Below are 16931 nucleotides of genomic sequence, written 5' to 3'. Positions count from 1 at the left end.
AATTCTGATGTTGTATGGTTGATCCTTTTCTGAAGCACAAATTACCAGCAGTTACTCATGTGACTACAATTTCTTCATTGATTATTTTCATTTATTTTAATATGTATATAATTATTTACTTTAGTCGGTAATAATATTGACTAAATAATACTTTTACTGACTTTTAAATCTGATGAGAAATTTCACTCAAATTAAAACCAAACCTGAGCTTCTAGTTTAATGTTGCTTGCCTGAGGGAGGGCTGGATGGTGGGTGTTTTTTCTGGGCCCATTCTTCTAATTTTCTAACGGTTTGCATTCTAAAGAATGAGCTGTCCATTAAAGAGTCTTCACTGCAAAGCATGCAGATTCTTGTTCAGAACCTTACCAAGAAGGTTGGAGACAGTGAAGAAAAATGTAGCTTGTTCCAGGAACAGATTGAGAGTCTTAAAACTGTTCAGAGCAATGAAAGAGAACGTTTCCAAGAAATGGAAGCTGCATATATAGAAAATGTAAGTAAACACTCTAGAAATATTTACATCTGTTGGTGGAAGATATGGTATCTTGACTGTAGAATTGCTATTTCAATAAATGAGAAAAGCCATTCTTAATTTTCAGTGATTCTTGAGTTAAGGTTTATATGGCGATCAGATGAAGTAAGAATAATGAAGTAGTCAGTAAGTAGATGGTTTGTACAGATAATTATTGAAAATTAAAATTACTGTGCTAAGAAGGATTTTAAGAAGGATGTTAGGTGCGTGTGTCGATCTGCTTGAGGGTAGGAAAGCTCTGCAGGAGGATCTGGATAGGCTGGACCGATGGGCTGAGGTCAACTGCATGAAGTTTAACAAGGCCAAGTGCCGTGTCCTGCACCTGGGGCGCAATAACCCCAAGCAGAGCTACAGGCTGGGAGAGGAATGGTTGGAGAGCTGCCAGGCAGAGAAGGACCTGGGAGTGATGGTGGACAGTCGGCTGAATATGAGCCAGCAGTGTGCTCAGGTGGCCAAGAAGGCCAACGGCATCCTGGCTTGTATTAGGAACAGCGTAACCAGCAGGGCTAGGGAGGTGATCGTCCCCCTGTACTCAGCTCTGGTGAGGCCGCACCTCGAGTACTGTGTTCAGTTTTGGGCCCCTCGCTACAAGAAGGACATCGAGGTGCTTGAGCGGGTGCAGAGAAGGGCGACGAAGCTGGTGAGGGGCCTGGAGAACAAGTCCTACGAGGAGCGGCTGAGGGAGCTGGGCTTGTTCAGCCTGGAGAAGAGGAGGCTCAGGGGCGACCTTATCGCTCTTTTTAGGTACCTCAAGGGAGGCTGTAGCGAGGTGGGGGTTGGCCTGTTCTCCCACGTGCCTGGTGACAGGACGAGGGGGAATGGGTTTAAGTTGAGCCAGGGGAGTTTTAGGCTAGATGTTAGGAAGAACTTCTTCACTGAAAGGGTTGTGAGGCATTGGAACAGGCTGCCCAGGGAAGTGGTGGAGTCACCATCCTTGGAAGTCTTCAAAAGACGTTTAGATGTAGAGCTTAGGGATATGGTTTAGTGGAGGGCTGTTAGCGTTAGGTTGGAGGTTGGACTCGATGACCTTGAGGTCTCTTCCAACCTAGAAATTCTGTGATTCTGTGATTTTAAGGATGAGGCTGATGTTTGTGCACAGAGGAGATAGTATGTAGTATGACATACTATGAGTGAATGACATACTATGAGTGATAGTATGAGTAAAGTGAGTTGTGCAGCATTGTGGTTGAAGAACCTCCAAGCCTGTCTTCCCTTTGGCGCTACACCTGAAGGTGCAAAAGTGCACGCGTGCAGTGGCTAGTAGTGTTTTGGGGTTATTTAACCATTCTCAGTGTAATGTGGCTATTTGACAGATCACTTTAATTTGTGCTGTGAGCTAACTGATGCACTTCTTAGCAAGAGAGCATTGAAATACATTGTTTTCCTCCTAACTTTGAAAAATAGCTGGTGAAGATTAGTATACATAATGGGGAACTATTCTAGAAGTTTGAGGCTGATTAACAGGCCAAGACAAACTTTTTTTTTTTTTTAAATAACAATTAAAAATGAAAAAAATAAAAATAAACACCACTTTAAAAGGAAAAAGAATCTAGGGAGCATGTTATCCTGTTTTTGATGTTGATAGTACATCACATTAAATCTGAGATTTAACTTCCAAAGGAGTTTCAGCACAACTGTAAGGAATTTAGATTTTAATGTGATGTGGTTGATCCCTCAGAATTTGTTCTACCATGTATGAAACTATTGATCTCCGGATTTCCTATATTATTTGATACCTGAGTTTACTTTATCTGATACTTTCGATCCTGAATATTAGCATACATGTTCAGTAGCACAACATTGCATGTTTTGATAGAAGAAATAAAGAAAAAGACAAACAGCTGAGACTAAAAGCCATTGTGGTGAGCACAATGTGGTCATTGAAATACAAACCTTTTCACTTTATGTGAAAAAAACTGCTTATCTTTAAAAAAAAAAATAAATCTTGAATTTTAATTTAAAATATCATTGGCACAAGATTCCAAAAGTTACAGTTCTTATAAAAGTAAGATAGCTAACAAAGATGCTGGAAGAAGAATGCAAGTTCTTGAGTAGGAAGAGGTGGCTAGGTTTCAAAGCTATTTGGGCTTAATTGATTTAAACCTGCTAGAAATTATTATGAACAGTGTAATCTTTTAGAAGAAAGAAGTATCAGAATGATAGCATCTAAAAAGGTGTAGATCTGTGGTGTTAAACAAAAATCAGCATTACAGGCCTTTTCATTTAAAGTTTGTTACTGTAGAATTGAGGCAAATTTCATGCAAGTTGGAGGTTTATGCGCCATTAACTTCAGTAATCAGTCAGTGATTACTGTGTTTACTGGTAAGTGGAAGCAAGAATACACTATCTTGCTGTACCTTTATTTAGACAAGCCAGTGTACTTTTAATGTACCTTTGTGGACTGGTTTCATATTTACTTTCTTTGTGTTTTCAGGTACGTGTATTTCAAAATATAATCCAGGAAAAGGAAAAGGAATTGGAAGCACAGAGAAAAAAACATGAACAGGAGCTCTTTAAATTAGTTGCTAAATCTGATGCAAGTGCTGACCTAGAACAGGTATGTTGCTTTGGAAACTCGGTTGCTTGCTTTGACTTAGAGAGTCGTGGTAGATTAGAAACATGTAGTGAATAACCTCTGTGATGCAGTTCAGAAGTCTGGGTGGGAAACTAAACATAATACTTATTTTTTTTCCTCTAAAACTTTTAATCCCTTTATTGATAGCTTGAGGTTTTTTTTCCTAGCTACTGAAGGCCTTGAAGCAGAAGCTCCATGAAAAGGAAGAAGTCATGCTAGGAAGGACTCAGGTGATAGATGTGCTGCAAAAAGAACTGGATGCCAAGGACCAGCAACTGAAAGTAAGAAATAGCATATATACACTGCTCAACTCATCAGGTCAATTACAAGTTTCAAAAGCAGTTTGTGTCCAAAAGATAATTCTGCATAAAATACTTTGGTAGCACTCTGGGAGGTTTTGATGTGTGCTGGTAATGCAACTGTAATTGTGTGAACAGATACTAATTCCATTTCAATTCAGGAAATAAAGAAGTAAAGCCCGTGAAATATAAAACTGTCAATTCTCCTCCATAGTTTGTCTTGGTTTGTTTTGAGAACTTGTTATGTAGGGAAGACTTTCTGCTATCAAAAAAAATTCTGCTATCAAAAGACTTCTGTTTCTCTAGTTAAGAGAATGGAGTGAGCTCCAAAACTGAGGCCCTTTTTTTTTTTTTTTCCAACGAGAATGTTTTGCTAGCACTGTGCCCTTTCTTTTGAAGTATTTTTACTGATTGCAAAACGCATAGCTAATCCAGGTTCATTGTGTTTAAGCATCTAGTGTGAATTGTGATTATAGCCTTTGAGTGCTGCTACTTCAGTTCAAAAATGTAGGTAAAGAACATTGCAGTCTCTCAGATAGGCTTTTGGGACTCTGCTGAAACAACCTGCTTGGGAAGCGTCAGGTACAACATTTCAGTCATCCTATTTACAAAAAAAAAAAATAATAAATAAATCCACTTACCCAAGAAGGTTTCCTGAATTCAAATCTATTGGAAATAGTTTCAACTATGTAACAGGTAGACACACTATCCTGCTAAGGTAGTTAAGATCCTTAGCAAAAAATGTGTGATCCAAAAGCTATTGTCCTAGCTAAATTGGTGCTTCATTTGTCCTTCCCATTTGTCATACACTGAGCCTTATGCAGGTTTTTTGTTTGTTTGTTTGTTTTTGTTTTGTTTTGTTTTTGTTTTTCCCTGGGTTAGATGCATCTTGGAGGAAGATATGCTGCAAGAACAGTCAGTACCTAGTGCTAGTGCACTGAGGGGACAGAAATGCGCAGCTTGAGGGTAGGGCAAAAGGTGGATTGTAACAACATGAACTTAGAGCAGTTTAAATTGTAACGGAACCTCAGCCAAAGTATTAGAATAGCAGGAAGACTTCCTTTACATAAGCTGTTTAATTGCATTTTGAAAATGTTGCCTCTGCTGTCTTGCACAGCTTCTTTACATAGACAGTTTATATTCCTTGGTTTATGTATCATTAACGAAGGCTTTTGTACAACAGGGCTAATATGAGTGAACTGCTCCATTACAGTGATCTGTAATCTTGCTCTTGTAGTATAACTAAAGTGAGAGCAGTGGCAGTAGAATAAGCACTAAGAGAAGGCTAGTTAGCAAAAAGAACAGCTAGGTCACAGTTTGCCAGTTTTAATGGGTGTAGGTAACAACATCTGGATGGCATTGCAGTGAGCATTCTCAGTCCTTGATACCACTGTTAGAGAGATCTTACAAATATGTATTTAATATTCTGTAGAAGCAAGCCTGGATTTTTATTCCATTCTCAGCTATGAGAGAAGTAACATGTAGTTTTCACTCAAATAGCAATGCGATTTTGCTCAAGTTCCTATGTAAGCCTTAGAAAATCAGAGCTGAGTTTTTTGTACTAGAGCCAGGTGACCAACAGTAGCTCTGATTTCTGGTTATAATGTGTGGAAAAGTATGTAAGAATACAAATGCAGTATTTGACAGTCATACTAAAAATACATTTTATTAAAATAAAAAAAGGTCATTCTTTTTTAATAGGAGATAAATGAAAACCTGAAACGTCTTCAGTCTGAAAAAGAAAACCTTCAGTCTAAACTGGATGCAGAGAGACATGTCTTGAGAGCCCAGATAAAAGACATGATGGAGAAACACGTGCTTGAAATGACAAAAGTGAGGGAGAAGTACGATGCTGAACTGCATGAAATTCAAGAGAAACATGAAACTGAGTTGCAAGAAAAAGATCAGGCCCTGGTTCAGCTTAAGAAACAAGTGGAAGAATTAACTGTTAGTGGGCAGACAAAAGATGTTAGAGATCTGGAGTCTACAACTAAAGAAAAGATGGAAGAATTGAAAGGTATCCTATATAAACAGTTGTTACATATGAAAGGTTACTTTAGGCCATACCTTTATATATTTTATATATATTATATAATAAAGGTTATTTTAGGCCATACCTTTATATAATTTCATACCTGTTGCAAGTAGAACTTCATAAAATTCAATGGAAGAGTTATCAGCACAGTAATTAAAAAGTATCTGTGCTCAAATACTATAATAATGAGGGTTATGGGAATATCAAGATGATGATGTATGCTGTAACTTTCTCACCACATTTCTTACTGTTAGTGTTTTTCTTCTTTGCATGCAGTTGTCTTCTATAAGCGTTACTGTCAGTTGCTAAAGGGATTAAATATAGATCTTGTAATGATAATCCTTCCGGGGTTTAAAATATTTATGTCTTGTTCCTTAGTACAACTGAAATTGAAAACAGAAGAGGCCACCAAATCTGAAGCTAAGTTTCTGAAAATGAAGGCTTGGTCCAAATCAAGAATCAAACAGCTGGAGGATGAACTGAAAAATGTGCGTATAACATTGTTTGACGTTAAAAACCTGTTTTTAAAGCTACTATGCTCGGAGATCTGACTGAAAAAAATAAAGTGTGGGCTAAATAAAATATTAAAAGAGTTTATTCAAAGTGCCTTTGTATATAAAAATTGAATAAACATTAAAAGTTTATTCAATATAAACAGGAGGAAGTTCCAACAAAAAAAAAAGTACAAATTAGTGTTACTAGCATTCAGGAGTACAGTTGCTCCTAAATAGCTGGTGCATTACACTTCCAAATAGTAGAAAAACAGCTACTCCAAATCTTACTAAAAATTAGAAATAAGTGGCCTTTACTTTACTATGTTGTTAGTGTTTTGGTGCATTTGAAAAACTTACAGCTACTTTTTCTTTTAGTTTTCATCGAAGAATAATGATGTATCTGCCTTGAACAATCGTGTGTCAGAATTAGAAGCTGAAAAGGAAGAACTGCAGTCAAAACTTCAATCATTACATGAAATCAGAACTCAAAATGGTAAAAACAAACAAAAACCTACCCTGCTTGCAAAAAAAGAACCAAAAACCCATTTATTTTTCTATTGCAGATGGTTCCAAATTAAAGAGACAAAGATGAATAGTCTTTATTGTTTTAATTTTTTTTTTCAAAAAAAAAAAACAAAAAACACCATACTTGGAAATACCTTCATGCAACTTTTAGCAATAGCATACAGTTCTTAAGTCAGAGGTACAAGTCATCTTTTCCTTCTCTAAATCTACTTGTGCATAACAGTTCAGCCCTTGCTCTGTTCAGGTTTGGTAGAATATATCTAAACTTTTCCAGCGAGTGGAAAAGGTATCTTCTTAAGATGAGAAACGAGAACAAGATACTTGGAAAAATCTAATAGAGTATATATACAATGAACTTCTGAGAGCAGTGAGAATTATAAGAATAATCTCAAATATTTTTTCTTGTGTGAGAATTTGAGGGATTTTTTTTTTGCGTAAAACCTCAGATAGGCAATTATATTTAAAATAGAGTTCTATGAGAGATTTTTCTGTTTCACCTTGTAGTTTTTCTGACATCCTTTTTGTAAATGGAAAATGGTAGAATTTTCACTTCACTAGTCTAAATTGTTAGCATGTTAGGTTTAAATCACTCATCTCTATTTAACAACCAAGAAGTCAGTTTTGTGGGTAGGTGGAGAACACAGACAAGTACAGGTCTTCTAACTGAAATGAATTATCTGAATTTTCATTTTGAATCTTGTAAATTTTTGTTGATCTTCTATCAGTTTTGTGTCCTAATGAACCCAATTCATTATACTTTTGTAGAAGAATTGCTGACTAAGCTGGAAGTCTATGAAGAGCAGCAAAGGAAGTTGCAAGCTGATCTTGACCAAGTTACAAAGAGGGCAGCTTCACAGGTTAACTTTAAAATTGATTTGTATGAGCTGCTGATTAGCTCAAACAGTGCTTTAGAAAGTGTGTTAGCTGGGTCTTCTTGCTGAAAATTAATTTCGTGATTTGTGAAATTGAGATGTCAGTAGCTGTTAAAATGGGTAACAAACTGAAAGGTTTGAATTAATTAAAGATTGTTTCCTCCTTATTTTTTCACATACTCTAATTTATATATTTCCAAACTGTTTACTGTCTACTTAGTTATATTTAACATGGGTTATCAAAGTGACTTTTTATTATTTTGTGTAAGGTCTGAATAGCTTTTAGAAGGAAATAAGAGCTGAAATCTTAACAAACATACAGGTTGAGATGACAAAGTGAGAAGAACCAAAAAGCTATACTAAAAGACTTCTAGGTGAATTAACAGTATGCGTTAGTCTTAGTACATGTTAAATAATTTTATGCAGACCTAGCAGTAGAGACAGTTTGAAAGGGGTTACTATGTGTTGCTAAAAGTATTTTTGAACTTTTGTGGAGATTTTTTTTTTGGTAAATTTATAAAATAGTTTTTATTTTGATGGGAAGGCAAAAACATTCTTACTTATTCTACTCATGGATAAAAGTAATAGAGATTTGTTATCCTAAAGAAAGAAAATTAAAATTGTTGTACTATAAAACATTTCTAAGATGAAAATCTGCAAGAAAAATGATTTGTTTAAAAAGCCATTTTTTGTTTAAAAATATTTTAGCTTGTAAGTGCAACCAGCAGTAGCAGTTTTAATACTTTGCTAGGTGGTAAGGCTATCTTTTTACACAGTCCATGATAATTATCTTTGTTTTCATATTTTTTATGTATGTTAAGTGTTAAATTACAGTGGATTGCTTTCTCTGTGAATGATTTGCCAAATTAAAAAGTCATTTACGTTTGCAGTAGGATTTGGTAAATACATTTTCATGCCCAGTTTCTCTTGTTAGGCCAGTGAATCAGGTAGTGTGGATGAACTGCAGAGTCACCTCTTGGAATGGCAAGAAAATGTACCAGAATCAGAGGAGTCCCGTGATCAAGTCAGAGAAGAGAAGTCTGCTATGGCCTTGAGAATGGCTCAGATTGAGGAGGAGAGAGAAGGTAAGCTGTTCTACTCACGATTAAATTATTATATATATATATGATGCACACACACCCCTCATGTATGTCTGCTGCACTTCAGACTGAATTGATAGTGTTCTACCATGACAAATTTCTGTAGTAATAAGATATAAATCGATTACGATTATATAATTACGATTTAGCTAGTAAAATTGCTTAAATTTGCAATTTTTGCTTTTTCTTATTTCCTTGATTCTTCTTTCATAAATTCATTTTTTTATTATTTTTATGAGTAGATGTACTTTTTGTGTTTGCCATCTGAGTTGCTGCTCTGTAAGACTGCTTGAACTTGCTTCAAAAGGTTACCGTCCACACATGAATGACCAGTGATTAAAATAAGTTCACCATTGAAATATTAAAGCTGCTTGCTGTGAACAGGTAGTGAAGGTGTGGGGAACTGTAACGTTGGTTTGAATTTTGTGATGTAGGGTGGTGCTCTAGTAAAATGTACCTAAGACAAATTTTCTCTTTAAATATCATTTGAATATAACCAGTTGAATAACAGTAACTGGTAATGGTTTAGGGCTAGTTAAAAATGTTAAATTATCTCCAAAAAATAACATTTCAAGTCATCTTAGGTTTTGTAATTTTCTAAATTAGTAATAAAACAGTTGATGATAAAGTGAAGCAGCTTCTTTTAAAAGTCTGGGTAAATTTCAGATAGTTTTTGCTGCTTGTTTTCCAAGTCATTTAGTATTTCATTATAATTTTTGTCCCGTTAGTTAACAGTGTGGGGATTAATGGCACATTTTAATGTGCACAACCTACTGTCATAATTAATCCAGTTAGGTAATTTGAATCTTCTCTTTTTAATCTGCCATTGAATTATTTTCCATCTCCAAGATTAATTTGAAGGTTCAGTACATAAGCATAGAAATGTTTTAAGGATCACGTCTCATCTTTTTGAGGGGTTTACCATGTAATGCTTTGAACTGAAAGAGAATAATATTCCCTTCATTAAAACTACCTGTTACCTCATCTGTGGTTACTACAGATCCATGTGCAATATTAATAACAGTTGTAAAATTTCATCTGCGTCAGTCCGTGTTTAATTTTGCATTTTTCCCCTTGGGATAAGCATGACCTTTCTGTTTCTTTTTTTTTTCTCCTGCCGTTACACCTGATGAGCCCTCAGCGTCCCTTCCCCCTCCACTCCTACCACCCTACACTGCGATTTGGTCAGCCAGTGAGAACATAGTTTCCCATCAGTTTTGTGCATGCAGGTTCCTGCAGCAATGGCAACTTGTAATATACTGTTGCTGATTTCTTCTGTTGATGCTTCTTTTGAGGAAATTGCCAACAGTACCTTATAAGATTTGCCATTGATGGTATGTGGTTTTTAGCAGTACATGTAACAAATGCTGTCTTTTAACTTGATTTTTTTCCCCTCTTGCAAAGCCTATTTATTCATTTATATTAACCAAATCTCTCTATTTTCCTTTGTAGTAATAGCTGACTCCATATTTACTCTGTAACCTTTTCTAGAAAAAAAATTCTTGGCTTGTTGCAATTGATTGTTACTAAGTAAGAATCAAATTAATTTAGACACTCTTAATAGTACTCAAAATTCAATAGTGTTTTTTAAAAAACAATTATATTCCCTCCCGTAAGTTGTAAAACTTTATTTGCATTAATACTAGTTATGGATATTTTAAGCAACCTAGAAACCACTACTCATTCCATCATAATCTATGGCAATTTGCCAAATAAAGCAATTGTCTGTTTTGAAATGAATGTGTGGAGAGCTACACAATCCTAGGGGATGACAGTGTTGACTGGTGCATAGAAATTCTGTCTTATTTCCTCTGCAAACCACTAATTATTGGGACATTTGATATGTGAATAGTAACACAAGAAAACGTAGGCACATCATTAGTTAATTTGAATGCTCTGTGTATCAGAAAAAGTGTGTCCTGGAAAGTTTTTCAGTTTTTACATTAGGTATAATGTTTTTACATTATATACAATGTTTTTACATTAGATATAATGTAAAATGAAATGAAACGCTCCCTAAACCACTGAAAAAGTTATAAAATGTATTTATTCACTGATGTTGTTAAAGCAATGCTGAATTTAACTGAAAATGATTTAACACTTGCCTGAGGGTTCTAAATCATTCTAAAGCTCTGATTTCTATACTGTCATTTTTCATGTGACAATGGTAATTTCATTCTTTCCTTCCTTATCAAAACCCAAAATAGTTGGGTTCCTAAAGAACAGTGTATTATTCGTTCTGATTATGCTTAGAAACAAGCTACCTCAATTTCAACTTCAAGAAATTTAAATCTGTTTTCTCAAAGAAGGGGTCATTCTTATCTGGAATAATATTTGCTCTTTGAATTGTTTCACTGACTACAATGATATTTTTCGTAAACAAAGGTTTAAGGTGATCAGAATTTGGCATTTATTTTTATGGTTTTGAAGAAACATGTACAATGATTAAAAACAAACAAACAAACAAATAGAATCCATCCTTGAAGTTAAACAAAGGTTTGCAAAGTGAGTGCTGATAAAGTGACAGCGAAAGAAACCAAAATGTGATTAAAACCAGTAGTGAAATCCAATTCAGCAGTCCAACTTAAAAGGGTCCTTAAAGTTTTCAACTTTTTTGCTTTAATCTTTTCTGACAGTTAAGTATGTCATTTTGAAATATTTCAGGAAGAACTTTGCTCCCATCTAATAGGTGTTACAGGGGTGTGCTTTAATGAAATTTGTGGTATAAGTTGTCCTTGTACAACTCAGATGAAAGCTGAGCATTCCCAGTAGGGCTGAATCTACTAATAGTTTCTGGGTTTTACTTCGCTGATCCATAGATAAAAGTTGTTTGAATTTTGCATGTTGTGAGGACAACTGGATTGATATGGCTAAATCAAAAGCCAAATTTGTGATTTTCTAATTTTCAGTTAAAATATGGAGCCACCTTTACTTTCATTTCTTTTCACTGGCTGTTCTGCTTTGTGTGCTTTGCATGAAACACCTGTTTCCTAATCTGTCTCCACAAATATGTTTTGTCATATCACAAAACAGATGGGAATGTACTTAAAATGAAAAAGCATTTCTAACAACGAACAGGATGCATACCTAAGCTTTCATATTCTGAGCTCACTCAGTGTGTTTATTTACAAATGATTCTGTATTTGTCTTTAAAAGATTGATATTAATGTATGATAAAATGGTTTGATGCCAGTTGCAGTGTAACACATGCTTGTGACTTCCTTAAATTATCTGGCTTTGTAGCTCATACTAAAATTGAAGTTGAAATGGACATGTGTCATTTCCATAAAAATGAATGTCATTGTTCACATTACACAAACTACAGCTGTCTCAGCTGATGCCGTTATCATACAAATTAAGTGTCTTTAACCTGGTAATTTGAAAGGCCATCTAATTTGGCATTTTAATTGGTTGGCTTTTTTTTTTTTTTTTTTTTTTTGGTGTCAGCATAACGTCACCCTTTCCAGTCTCCTGTATAAAGACTTTCTGAAGAAGTAAAGTTAGGCTTCAGTTTGCTTCTTCTTAGTGAGATATGCAGACTTTATTCTTGTGTTCTACATAGTTATGTTGGAGGGAAATCACAAGGTGAATGCTATGGATTGCTTCTTTAATCTTATTCCTGTCAGTCATTCATAGAGACTTCAGCTCGTCCCTGGTCTCTTTTCATGTAGTAGTGTCTGATATAAATGTAATTGCTTTCCTGTGGCACAAAACTGATTGAGGATGACTGGTTCTTTCCTGGCTGCTCTGATCCAGCCATAGTCTCAGGGCAACAGGAGCTGGAGGAGGAACTGACCACAGCTCAAGGAATGGGCAGGCTGGAGCAGGCAAGAAGAAAAAGCAATCAGACCAGCAGGAAGGTTCAGGTGGGTTAAAATCTACATGTCTATTTTTACCTGTATATTACTAAAAGCATGGAAAGTACTATCACTTATATGATGCTTTACTCTTGTATATGTTAAAGACTTATGAACTTAGAATAGTTATGTAACTGAAGACTAGACAGATCTGGTGGTAAATTAAATGATTGTGTATGTAGCCAGAAGATGAGGAGCAATTCTAATGGCATCACACCTCTCTGTTCCTTGAGTCTACTTAGTTTTACATTGAAAAATAAGGAGCATCTCTCTGGAGTAATTCATGTGCCTGAACCTAGGTATATGCTTAATATGTTGAGGCCATCTTTGTGTTAGATACGATCTTTACAAATTTCTTTGTCAGTGGAGCTTTATTAAATGGTTTGTCTGTCTGTTCATTCAGGCATACTTTTAGGTAGTTGGTGCTGTAGCTTGCAAGAAGAAAATCTTTACCTTTTCTAAGAAGAATTAGGATGCCATTGTTGCAATAACATGCCATTGGAAGCATAATTTTATGTTTAGTTAATTCCAATAATTTACCATGAGTTTCAGAGGACCCTATTAACTGTACAAATCAGGGGACCAATTAAGGTATCCAAGCATAATTATGTTGGCCTTTCAGATGCCTGAGGGTGTCTTCAGAGGCCTGGCAGATACCGTACAAAACCTGTGGGAGACTCTGCTTCTCTGGAAATAGTAATTAGAAGCTGGACAGGTGTCCGTGGTGATCACATACACTTTGATTTATGCACCTGAATCACTTGCAGGGTTTTAGGACTTTTAACTGAAACTTCACTTCTTATAACAGTGCATATACATGTATTACCCTTGCTACTTTACTTCTTTTAATTAAACTTCACCTTTATGTTTTGTGCATAGGAAGAGTACAGCTTTGATGGAAAACAGTGTTTTCAAGAAGCGTTGAATGTCACCTTGGATAGCACTGATTCAGCTGAAGGAGAAAATATGGGAGGTTGGTGGCCAGAGTACACTTCACCTAATGCAGGTGTGATAGAGACTAGACAGTTTATTAAAGCATGCACAGCATCTGTATTTTGTGTCTATTTTTGTTTTCAAATTCAACTAACAACCCATTTGTGGTGTATTCTAATCTTTGTTGAATTTTTTTGGCTTGCATTTTCTTCTGTGTCATTTTAAAGCATGTGCGTGCTGGATGAACTGCCTAGTTTTGGTTCAGAAGTAGAATATGAATATGATTAAACGCTGGAATTTGTTGAGCTGTGGTGCCCATGAAATATTCTATGTGGCAAGATGGTGTATTTTTAAGTTAAGAGTCTTGTTCCTGTGAATGTGTTTCCAATCTATACAGCTGTTATGTTTGCAAAGCAGAATTGTATTCCACTGCTGCGTGCTTTTGCTTTAAAAATCAAATGGCTATTTTTTAGTGTAGGTGTTCTTAAAACTGTGGTAAAAGCTGCAAGTACATGTTATTGATGAAATGGAATAGGTTTACTTGCAAATTTTGATACAGACCAATTTACTTGTTTATTAAGATTGCTTAAGCTCCAATCCTGCAAGTACATTAACTGATGATTAAAGTAAAATCAGTCACAGTATTAATTTAGCCACAGTACTGATGAGAATATTTCTGCCAGGTTCTCTATGAGTTCTTGAGCTATGCAACTTGATTTTATTTTTTGAATAATTAAGAGTACTTTTGTTATTTAGTTTTTAGATGTGCAAGGCCTCAAGCATTTCCACTGGAAATGGTTGAGATCTGATTGTGCACCACAGTGGTGAGAATTGTGAATATGAAGGTGAACAACATTTCTAGACTTCAGGAATTTTTTGTTGACCTTTCTTGAAATAATTTTTCCTCTTTGACTTAAGTAGGTTTACGGAGTGTAGTCGAAGAGTTGGAACTGGAAAGAAATCAACTACAGGAACAAATTCTGTTTCTAGAAGAGCGTTGTCAGGATTTGGAAGATAGATTGCAGCTTCAAGGTAGAATGGAGGCTCTTCAGGTAAGCTTTTGTATTCGCGTAAAAAATGTTGTTCTCAGGGGAATCGTTTAGTTCTGTTTATATTATAATCATAGCCTACAATAAGACAAAAATGTCCGTTTGCAGCTAGCAAAAATATCCAAAGCCTATTTTTTAGTTTATATTTATGTTGACAGAGTGTCTCTGCATGCTATATTAAACTCTGAAGTTTAAGCCTGTTACTTCTATTCAGCAAAAGTAGAAGTCACCACAAAAAGAAACTTGTTTGGAAGAAAGCTTTGTTATTTGTTGTAGAAACATAGTAAAAGGCGTTATTATTTTCATTGTTCTCTGTAGGGAGCCTGTGTCAGAAGGTCAAGAATTAAATTTTGTTACTGATGTCATAAATCTCTTCTTAAATCCCTCAAGCTTCATATAATTCACAGATTATATCTCACCTATATAATTTTACATATATAGTATTTATAATAAATATAAAATATTTTTAACTATTTATATTAAAAAAAAATTGAATGAAGGCCCACAAAGGAACAGTAACAAATACTTTTATCATTTTTTTTTTTTTTTTTATATGGCCTGGTAAGTTACTATTCTTGATACTTTCTAACCCTAGTTATCACAAAATGAGACAAATGGTCTCTTACTAAAACTCAGGCTTGGAGCATTCCTTATACTTCTTTAAGTTGCATCTATATATGTAAAAGAGTTTAATATTTTAAGATGCAAGACAGCCTTATATTAATTCATACATGGGAATCTTGTAACAAAAACTTTCAATACAGGTAACGTTTGGTGTAGAGGAAGAAGGGCAGCTATTGAGGGCGGTACAGGTGTGTTCTGCCTCCTCCAGAATGCTAGCTTATTTTCATTAGAGGTGACAAGTTTGCCATGTTTGTCCTATTTGCTGTTGGTTCTGGATATGTGTTCTACTTTTGTTTTTTGGTTGCTTTTAGATATTTTTGTGGATTTGTTCTTGAATTGGTGCAGTGTATCTGTCTAGAATAGGAGGTCAACTGTGTGAATGAAGCTTGCTTTCTTTTTCTTCACAATTCCTCGTATACTAATCTGTATCTTACAGATTTTTTGCATTCCGTCAGCCTGAAAAAATACGCCAAAAAATTGGAAATTTAGTATTGTTCTCAAACCAATGAGAGAAGTATTTTTTTCAGAGCAGTAGCTTCCCCTGTTAAGATAAGTAAGCTGCCTTAACACAGTGTGTGTGTGTGTGTGTTCTGCTTTGCATATGAAGCAATGATCCTTGAGTTCATGCATCACCGAAGGAGGTATTTCTGGAAGGTGGGTTGCATCTACTTGAACTTGTGTCATTAGTGTTGTATTTTGCACTGATATACCATCTCAGTCTCTCATATATGCTAACAGTTTCTCTTACTGTGTAGGATGTAAATCTCCTATTGAGTCAGATTTTCAGGAATCTATTTCTCTTACACTATTCTGGACATTTGTGCACAATAATCCTCTTGTTTATTGTTTTGTTGCAGAATGAAAATGAACGTTTGCAAACTCAACTCACCCAATTACGCAACCAACAAATTCGAGATGCTGAAAAGCATCAAATGCTGATCTCTGGCTTGAATGAGCAGCTAAAAGGGTAAAATAAAAATTCTTTATAGCTCCATACAGGATTAGTATTCTTTGCTGTAAGATTAAGCTTCTAACGGGCAAGAATTATATTCTGTTAAAACATGTGAAATTGAGTTACTTAATTCTTGCTTCTCTTTACAGTCATGATGTTTTTGGACTTGGTAGTTTACATGGAAAGTGTAGAAATGATTATTATTTTAGGAACCTAGTTTTGGGGGGTTAATAAACCTTTAGAAAGCTTAAAGAAAACTTTCTTTTCAAAATGGAATTTGATTATCAAAGGTCTATGTATGTATTTTCTTAGATTAAGTGACAGAAATAGCTTCCTTGAAACTTCACTTGGAGAAAAAGAACAAAAGCTGCTAAACATGACAGAAAAACTAGAACAAATTGAAGCTTTGACAAAACTGCTTCAAGAAAAGGATCTGCTGAACAAAGAGCTTGGTGAAAAGTTTGTGCATACTGAACAAAAGGTAAGTTAAAGTTATTAAATACTATTTACTTTAGTAGAACTGGTGAGCATTCGTCATAACTTTTAATTTGCATCCCAGAAACAATATTGCTGTTTTCCTACCCAAAGACTTTGGTTGTCTTGTTTCAGTTTTGTTCACATCATGTAATTACTTTGTGTAAAGCTGGGTGTAAGGGCTTCTTAGACCCAGCCCAGAGCTTTACATGAGTGTTGCTGTTTTATTGGGGTCATATGTTGTCTGTGTTAGTTTCAATGTATACAGTCCACTTAGGCTTAGTAGTGTAACTCTAGTGTCATGTTATTAGTACAATTCTATATGCTTCTTGATGTTGATTTCTATTTTTAATACTAAGCTGAATGAAGTCTTAAAGAAATGCAACGTGTATGAAGTGGAGAACACTGAGCAGAAAACAATCATCAGTGACCTAACAGAAAAAGTTGCTACACTGAAGGAAAAGGTAACTCATTAAAATGATGAAAAGAACTTTTCTGTTTATTCGATGTTGTCCATTTAGATGTCAGCAAAAAAAAAAAAAGCATTAGTTGCTTCAAATTTCATACACTGACCTTCCTGTATGCTTAAACAGTCTAAAATACAACATCATGA

The 16931-nt window shown here is 35.1% G+C and overlaps 1 protein-coding gene across 1 annotated transcript in view; it reads left to right on the top strand.

The window, feature by feature from the left end:
• The window catches only part of LOC116489902 (golgin subfamily B member 1-like), a 45914-nt gene that overhangs the window by 7483 nt on the left and 21500 nt on the right, over positions 1-16931 (top strand). Inside the window, exons 7-20 of the mRNA XM_032188643.1 lie at positions 305-490; positions 2964-3086; positions 3272-3385; positions 5105-5420; positions 5817-5926; positions 6308-6425; positions 7223-7314; positions 8264-8415; positions 12142-12295; positions 13166-13292; positions 14138-14271; positions 15750-15859; positions 16157-16325; positions 16678-16782. Of these exons, the coding sequence (XP_032044534.1) occupies positions 305-490; positions 2964-3086; positions 3272-3385; positions 5105-5420; positions 5817-5926; positions 6308-6425; positions 7223-7314; positions 8264-8415; positions 12142-12295; positions 13166-13292; positions 14138-14271; positions 15750-15859; positions 16157-16325; positions 16678-16782 (2010 nt within the window). The remainder of the gene's footprint in view (positions 1-304; positions 491-2963; positions 3087-3271; positions 3386-5104; positions 5421-5816; positions 5927-6307; positions 6426-7222; positions 7315-8263; positions 8416-12141; positions 12296-13165; positions 13293-14137; positions 14272-15749; positions 15860-16156; positions 16326-16677; positions 16783-16931) is intronic.

The sequence above is a fragment of the Aythya fuligula genome, chromosome 5, assembly GCF_009819795.1.
Source record: "Aythya fuligula isolate bAytFul2 chromosome 5, bAytFul2.pri, whole genome shotgun sequence".
In the NCBI taxonomy this organism is placed as follows: Eukaryota; Metazoa; Chordata; class Aves; order Anseriformes; family Anatidae; genus Aythya; species Aythya fuligula.
Note: the sequence above shows the minus strand (reverse complement) of the source record. Positions and strands in the feature narration are given on the sequence as shown.